This window comes from Triticum dicoccoides, chromosome 6B (assembly GCF_002162155.2).
Source record: "Triticum dicoccoides isolate Atlit2015 ecotype Zavitan chromosome 6B, WEW_v2.0, whole genome shotgun sequence".
NCBI lineage: Eukaryota > Viridiplantae > Streptophyta > Magnoliopsida > Poales > Poaceae > Triticum > Triticum dicoccoides.
The window spans coordinates 283,153,384-283,161,538 of record NC_041391.1 but is presented as its reverse complement, the minus strand read 5'-3'; the positions used below and the strand labels follow the sequence as shown (position 1 = coordinate 283,161,538).

Below are 8,155 nucleotides of genomic sequence, written 5' to 3'. Positions count from 1 at the left end.
GGAAATCTTCAAGCACTGTCACACCAGCAAGACGAAGGGCATGACTACACCAGTCAAAGCCGCAGTTGTAAGTCCTTAATCCTCATACCTTCGAACTACTGGTTACTCTGACTTGTGCATTGGACTGCATGGTTTGAAGCCAATGTCTATTACTCTTTTTCAATTGTATACACAGTTGTCTTAGCGTATCATTGCACCTTACACTGTTTAAAAGAGAGTAATGATGGTCCTTTGCTCTTGATCTGTAATCTAGTTCTGTGATGGACTTGCCCACACAACATTACAATTGCCTGTTTGTCTCATCTCAGTTGTTTTGTGATATGAATGATGTCATACTATGCTCATTGTATTATAAACTTTGTCTCTTTATCCTTAGCTGTCAATACGATGTGAAGAAATAGACAATACATTAGCCATGGTACATGGTCATATGTATGGAACCTGGTTTTATTATGTCCTTTGCAGTAAAATACAACTAATATTTTACATGAGTTCACCAAAATAAGTTCTGTATATAGACTAAAGCTATTATGTTTGGTTTTGCCGACTCATTAATAACTTCTATTCTGGTACTACTAATGTGCAAACTCAACTTTTCAGCAAGCTATGGAACAAATGGTGGAACCGCCACGGCCTCCAGAAGGTGATGAGGCAACCATAACCGCAAAGTCACCTCTTGCTGCAGTGGGTCAGTATCTCTCCACTAACAGTGCCAAAAGCACCTTCCTGCGTAGTACTAGGGTTGTCGTTAAGGCAACCTCATCCAAACTGCCTCATGAACAAGATCAGCAAGCTCGACAGAATGATATATTTATGCTCTAGACACATGTCCAATCCCTAACAGAGATCCTTTGTGAAACAAGGACAACCATTGTTCGATGTCATCAAGATATGCATGGTTTTGAAACCAGACTATCATACATTTGCTATGTTCTTCAGGAGGCTAGGAGAAATGAAGGTGAAGATTATGGTGCTCCATCAGACACTACAACATGAAAATGTACTAGTCAGGTCAAATGATCTGAGCTTCTAAACTTCTGAGGGTGCATTTATCTGCCGGACTATAAACTTTTATGTCGACGCTCCTTTTGTTATATGGTTGTAATTTGTGTTGTTGCGATGCAACACTTGTTTTTAACGGGCAGCGACCGGCTGAAGAAAACAGCAAGCCATTTTTGTATAGTATAGGGTCTTCCCTATATTTGCAATGGTGGTGAACTTTGATGCCCAGTGGATGTAATATGTGCAATCGTCGTAATAGCAGCATTAGTTGCTTGCTTATTTATTTCCTTAGTCTTCTTTTCCCCGGTTTGCTAGTGGCCGCAATAGCCATGGGCCTGCTACCTGCTGTAGTGACCATGGGCCATCTATGGGCCGTAGGATCAATGGGAATCCTACGGGATGTAGGATCCATTGGCCACACATGGGCCCTACAATTCGTGGGCAAAAATAGGACGCAATATGGGTCGTAAATGGGCCAAATTGGTAAAGTTAATGGGTCGGAATACATGATGGGATGAAAACGGCCCAATGGGTAAACATGCCACAAACGGGCCAATTATAACCACAGGCTGAATTTGGTCCATTAGCAGAATAGGACTGTAACGGACCGTGAGTAATCGAGGGCCGAAAATGAGCCCAAAAATTTATGGGCCTTTAGAAGGCCGAAAGATAACACAGAATGGAAACGGTCAAACTGAATCATGGACCATTAGTGGTTCCAAAGCAATGTACTATTCATTATGGGCCATAATCAGCACAGGTCGTTAAAGGGATAAAGAAGCCTCATATGGGTCGATAACATCACATGCCATATATGGACCGAAAGTGACAACGGGCTGGATTCATATTGGACGGTCCATATGACGCTACTGGGCCGAATTTGGGAAGGCCATAACAGGTCGTGGGTTCCCGGGCCGTAAATGGGCTATATGCGCACAGGATGTTAATAGGCTTTCCATTGGCCGGCCCGCTAACTTTTTACCAAGTCAAACGACCAGTCTTTTTAACCTAAGTGGGTCACTGTTAGGCTGCTCCATGTGTCGACGTATCATATGCGCCTCCCGTCCATTGGATGAATGACACTTGTCGTGACATCAAGCTGACACATGGATCCTCTGGCCAATGAAAATTTTACACGTGGAAAATCCCCATTTGTCGGGGGTGTTAACGGGTTATCAGATTCAAACCGAAACCGATAGCTTAACGACGACCCGTTACGGTGGATACCACATGTCGGTTACCCTTCACGAAAGCACTTTCATGACCAGGGCCGGTCCTGAGATTTTGGGGGCCCGGAGCGAAAAAAATTGGGCCCTTAATATAAACATTATAGATAATGAATACGAGATTTATAAAGCCCTGACATTCATTCGTATGCCCCGGCGCGCGATGCGATCTAACACATTGTGCGAGCGTGATCCCCTCCTTAGAATATCTTGCTCGAACGATAAAAGCTATTTACAGGCGTTATGAATGAAAAAATAAATGAGCAACTATGCTAGCGTCTACTCTGTCCAACCACTAAAATATTTTGAGTTACTTGAAGCTATAAGAATTTCTAGGAGGTTCTAGCGTCCAACGTAGTGCATCAACACAAAGTTTCTCGGCGTGGGGGTAAAATCTCGATCAACACTTCATGCATCAACACAAAGGGAAAACCCTTGGATCAAACGGAAACGAGGCATAACCAAAGGAAATCCACCTCGGCGCTCGCTACTAGCACCCACGTTGTACATGCCCTAATGAATATATATACCTCCAAAATCAATATACATGTGGTGAAAGTACTGTAAGAACACTGTGATTTGAGTTAAATGAAAGCGAAGAGGCCGCACTCTTCTAAAAAAATTATGTGATGAATGAACAGTGCAAAGTACGCAATCTGTATGCCAAGGTAAATTACTTAATTAGCAATATACTTGTGTGGAGAATATGTAACTGCACTACGAAGCACCTGGGATAGATCGGATCTGCATTGATCATCAGACGCTTGGCGCTCGACCGTGAAGCGATGTGGACTGGCATCTGACCCTGGCGGGAGGCGCTCCAGGATGTCCGCGTCCAGTGATCTAGGCCTTGGAATAGAGATCGCCTTGACTTTGAGTAAGCCATCTGAAGAGTTTGGAGAGAAAAATAATTAGTACTACCCGTTGGGGAATAATAGGAATCAGCAAACTCTGGAATTAGGGATCGAAGGAATGCTGCGTTTGCCCGATCCAAGGAAGGTTGTTTTTTAGGAACGAACGTTGATTCCGCGTGATCGAAGCATTGTTGCGTCCCTCGCCTACCTCTATGGGCAATGGCCCATGGGCTACCTGCACATCTGGGGAGGGGGCCCCTGATTTTGGCCCCCCCCCCCTCTCCTTAGGGCCGGCCCTGTTCATGACACGTCATTTATTGTCATGGAAGTGGATACTTTCATGATGATAATTTGAGTATTACCATGGAACACTTCTACGACAGTACATGTATGACTATCTTGATTCTGTCATTAAATCATCACGGATGTACATGCATGTTAGAAAAACACATGCATGTCAGAAAAACATGACCTACTGTGACAAAAACATATCATCACGGAAGTTTTTTTTTAGTGAGAGGTGGTATCTGTCACGATCACGATCTCAAACCAACTTAGTTCACTTGCCATTTTTCTCATGGGCTCATTTGAGATTTTAGAATTTGTTAGAGCGTCTATAGCCAGACTTGTCAAATCTGACCCCTCAAACGTTCGCTGATGTGCCCGGGCGCGTCCGTGGATAGTGGTCGGTCACGTCTCAAATATTTGATTCTACAACCGGATACCTCAAATTAGAAATCTTAAATCCATATTATTACATGCAACATAAATCGATCTTTAAGCGGAGCTCGTCCGGCTCCGTCGTGCCCACATATGATGGCCGACTGCGCTCCACAGAGTGTTGGTCCGGTCGTCGGCAAGGTAGAGTAACGCATGGAACACGAGCCGGCTCACGGGACTCAAGGCTCCGTCGTCTCCCATGCCCTACTCTTCCCCGTCGGAGCTCAGAACCCGGACGGTGCCGGTGGACGTCAGATCGATGATGGATCCATCCTGGGATGAGGCGGAGACATCCACCATGACGCGGTTGCAGCGCCTGGAGTGGTGTGCCATATAGGGTGCCGGAGAATGTGAATCCGCCTCGCCAATGTCCACCGCCGCGAGGGCTACCGCCGCTTCCCGTGCCCGCTGCCTCGCACGGTGGGCACGTCGCGCCATGTTTGCGTCGAACGACGCCCATGGTGCATCCATGGCCTTGGCGCACCAACGGAGGGGTTGCGTGTCCGCCAGCGCATTTGTACGCCAGCCAGACTGCACCGCCTTCGGTGAGGCGGCGATGGCACACATAGCGCGGATCCATGCACCATATGGGCTGATGCAATGGATTCCCAACAGAAGGAGTCTAAACGTTGCCGTCGAGCGGCCTCCTCCCGAGAGCGGGACGACCATCTCCTCCTCGGGGCTACATGGGATGAGCTCGAGATCGAAAGTTCTGAAAGTATAGGACTCGGATCCGCTGCCCGTCATGCCGGAGATCGCCAGATGAGAGCTTGGGTGGCAGAAGAGAGTGAAATGAAGTGGCTATGGTTTGATCCGTCGAGCGGATGGGAAGGAATATATGTGAGGTCGAGTGGGCCAACGTGGGCCGGGTCTGACGTGGCGGACGCGTCCAGACGCCCCTATATCCGTCCTAGATTTTGGCTGGATATTAGGGGTGTCGGTCAGCCTCGGGCGTTTAAGGTCCGTTGAGGCGCTTATCTGGGTTGCTTATTTATGACCGATCATTGACCGGGCTGTCCGCCTGGCGTTTGAGGTGGGTTTAGGGTGCCCCGATGTATATGCTCTTAATGGGCAAGCCCATTTATTTCAAACAGGACTTAGCACTACCATGTAGACTCGTGGTTAATTACATCTTGATACATCAGGAAAGATCAGTTCTAAAGCAGCGTGCGTGCCTGGCGGCCTGGCCAGCGTGACCCGGCTGCTGTGTGCGCCCCTCGCGGCTACCCACCGGTTTCCGTCGCCTTCTTCTTCCGCGAGTAGGAACTGAACTGGCAAAAACAAAGGCTGTTGCGGCTGGCGAGTGCGGATCCATGCACGCATGAGACACACGCACGTCCGAAGCCAGACGAAGCCATTCTTCTTCTTTTTGATGGAAGCAGACGAGGCCATTCTGGCGTATGCACAGATTGGCACAGACGGCTCCAAATCCGCTTCGACGATTAGACCGGATTGCCCTTCATGTCCGACGGATCTCAGCGACCGTGTGCGGTGGTACTGGGGTGCGGTTGAGGGGCAGAGATGGCAGAGGCCATGATAGAGGCCGGACATCGTTGCTCACTGGACACGGCAGTTGATGGTGAGAGTGCTGAAACGGGTATAAAATGGCCGTCGAGCCACCCCCATTCCCAACAACGAGAGAGGCCAGTGAGTGAGTGAAGGACTGAAGAACTCCTAGGCACGTATCAGTTCCGTCTTCCTTCCTCGAGGTATGCGTATAGTTAGACTGCACAACAGTCTCGATATTCGTTTTCCTTTTCCATGACTAGGGGTCGGCTAAAAGAGAAATAAGCTGAATATATTTTACTCGCTCAGTTTATAATAAAAGCATGTTAATTTTAATGCATAGAAATGAACTTTAAGTCATTCGTATATATAACCGGGTCAAAAATAGTACTGGTTCATATAAATTTTCATTTAAATAATTTGTTACCTTGAATAGATGCGTGTGGGAAACGTTTTCAGTTTTCATCCAGCTTAGATTCTGTCCTTTTATGTACCTGATGCGTGTGTGAGCGTTTTTAGTAGTGTTTATCAGTACCTCAGTGCTAAATTGGATTAACCAAATCTGCTCTTAAGATCTAATTCCATCACCATAATGCCATTTTGAGTGATCTTGGTGTTCCCTTGTGTGTTTTGTGGCCTAACTTGCATGGACATTTTTAGGTTTTTGTGGTATGAATTGAGCTGATCTTAGCCTTGCTCTTGCACTCTTGCTCACTAGTCACTGTACAACTTAGCTCTTTCGCCCTTGCATATAATAATCCTTTATGTGTTCGAGTTGAATCAGATGGCGGCGGCAATGGCGGCAACGACAATGGTGACCAAGAACAACCGCGCCTCGCTCGCCATGGACAAGAAGAACTGGTTCTTGCGGCCGGTCCCTGAGGTCGCCTTCCCTTGGAGCTCGCAGCCCGAGTCAAGGAGCTTGGACTTCCCACGCAGGGCTCTGTTCGCCAGCGTAGGACTCAGCCTGTCCCACGGCGCCCCGCCGGTGGCGCGCGAGCATGACGGGAAGGCTCGGCCCGCCGACGACGTCGCACACCAGCTCGCAGCCGCGGGCGAGGCGGGCGTCCAGAAGGCCCAGAAGGCGAAAAAGGCCAAGAAGCAGCAGCTGGGTCTGAGGAAGGTGAGGGTCAAGATCGGCAACCCGCACCTGCGGCGGCTGGTCAGCGGCGCCATCGCCGGCGCCGTGTCGAGGACTTTCGTGGCGCCGCTGGAGACGATCAGGACGCACCTGATGGTGGGAAGCTCCGGCGCCGACTCCATGGCCGGGGTTTTCCGGTGGATCATGCGGACGGAGGGGTGGCCCGGCCTCTTCCGCGGGAACGCCGTCAACGTCCTCCGCGTCGCGCCCAGCAAGGCCATCGAGGCAAGCCAGCCAGCCAGCCACCTCACGTGTTTTTCCTTCAAATTTCGTACTGATGCGAGATGCAGTGTCCCTGACTCCACATGGCGCGGTGCAGCACTTCACTTACGACACGGCCAAGAAGTACCTGACCCCGGAGGCCGGCGAGCCAGCCAAGGTCCCCATCCCCACGCCGCTCGTCGCCGGAGCGCTCGCCGGAGTGGCCTCAACCCTGTGCACCTATCCCATGGAGCTCGTCAAGACCCGTCTCACCATCGAGGTGAACACACATAATTCCAGTACAGTACTACGTATATCTAAACCAGTGGCAGTGCCATCTGACTGACGACCCCGTTGCGTTGCATGCAGAAGGACGTGTACGACAACCTCCTCCACGCGTTCGTCAAGATCGTGCGCGACGAAGGCCCCGGGGAGCTGTACCGCGGGCTGGCGCCGAGCCTGATCGGCGTGGTGCCGTACGCGGCGGCCAACTTCTACGCCTACGAGACGCTGCGCGGCGTGTACCGCCGCGCGTCGGGGAAGGAGGAGGTGGGCAACGTGCCGACGCTGCTGATCGGGTCCGCGGCGGGCGCCATCGCCAGCACGGCCACGTTCCCGCTGGAGGTGGCGCGGAAGCAGATGCAGGTGGGCGCCGTGGGCGGGAGGCAGGTGTACAAGAACGTGCTGCACGCCATGTACTGCATCCTCAAGAAGGAGGGCGCCGCGGGGCTCTACCGCGGGCTCGGCCCCAGCTGCATCAAGCTCATGCCCGCCGCCGGCATCTCCTTCATGTGCTACGAGGCCTGCAAGAAGATACTCGTCGACGACAAAGAAGACGAGCCCCAGGAGGAGACGGAGACCGGACAGGCAGGAGGACAGGCGGCGCCCAAGAGCTCGAGCGGTGATCGGCCATGAACGCGATGAAGCAAGGATTATGGTGACCGTCAAAATCAGAAGAAAATGCGTGATTTGAAATTTTGAAGTGTTAGAGCCTAGTGCGATTGAATCCTAAGCTGGAAGTGGCGCCTTAGAAGTTGAATTTCGTTTTGTTCAGGGAACATGCTCCGTTTCAGTAATGTCGTCGATTGATTTATGGCACCTTTCTGTAATCAATTCAATAAGAAAGAAGTCCGCTTTTGGACCTTCAACTTTGCCCAATCTCACTTTTGGCCCTAGAACTTTCAAGCAGTACAAAGCATAAAACTGAAACTGAACTCACTAATGACTACTCCCTCCGTCCCAAAATTCTTGTCTTAGATTTATCCAAATACGGATGTATGAAGTCATGTTTTAGTAGTAGGTACATCCGTATCTAAACAAATGTAAGACAAGAATTTTGGGAAGGGGGGAGTACTTCTTTTGGCAGTTTCTAAAATAACCCCCCGCCGCTCACGAGTCCCAATGAATATAGGGTCAGCTTCTAAAATAAGTTTGGAAGGGGCGGCTTATGTCGTAAGTCGTCAAAATAACCGGAGCCTAAACAGTTTATCTTTTTAGACCCTACA

The 8,155-nt window shown here is 49.9% G+C and overlaps 1 protein-coding gene across 1 annotated transcript; it reads left to right on the top strand.

Moving 5' to 3' along the window:
• The first annotated feature begins 5,401 nt into the window (after window positions 1-5,401).
• On the top strand, window positions 5,402-7,808 carry LOC119324063 (adenine nucleotide transporter BT1, chloroplastic/amyloplastic/mitochondrial-like). Its single transcript, XM_037597795.1, has 4 exons — window positions 5,402-5,511; window positions 6,093-6,674; window positions 6,769-6,930; window positions 7,020-7,808. Exons 2-4 carry the CDS (start codon window positions 6,093-6,095, stop codon window positions 7,563-7,565), a joined length of 1,290 nt encoding a protein of 429 aa, XP_037453692.1. The 5' UTR covers window positions 5,402-5,511; the 3' UTR covers window positions 7,566-7,808.
• The last annotated feature ends 347 nt before the right edge of the window (window positions 7,809-8,155 follow it).

Coding starts and splice junctions, on each gene's coding strand:
- LOC119324063 (XM_037597795.1), top strand. CDS start 6,093: ATGGCGGCGGCAATGGCGGCAACGACAATGGTGACCAAGAACAACCGC. Junction 6,675..6,768: donor CGCCCAGCAAGGCCATCGAG/GCAAGCCAGCCA, acceptor GGCGCGGTGCAG/CACTTCACTTACGACACGGC. Junction 6,931..7,019: donor AGACCCGTCTCACCATCGAG/GTGAACACACAT, acceptor CGTTGCATGCAG/AAGGACGTGTACGACAACCT.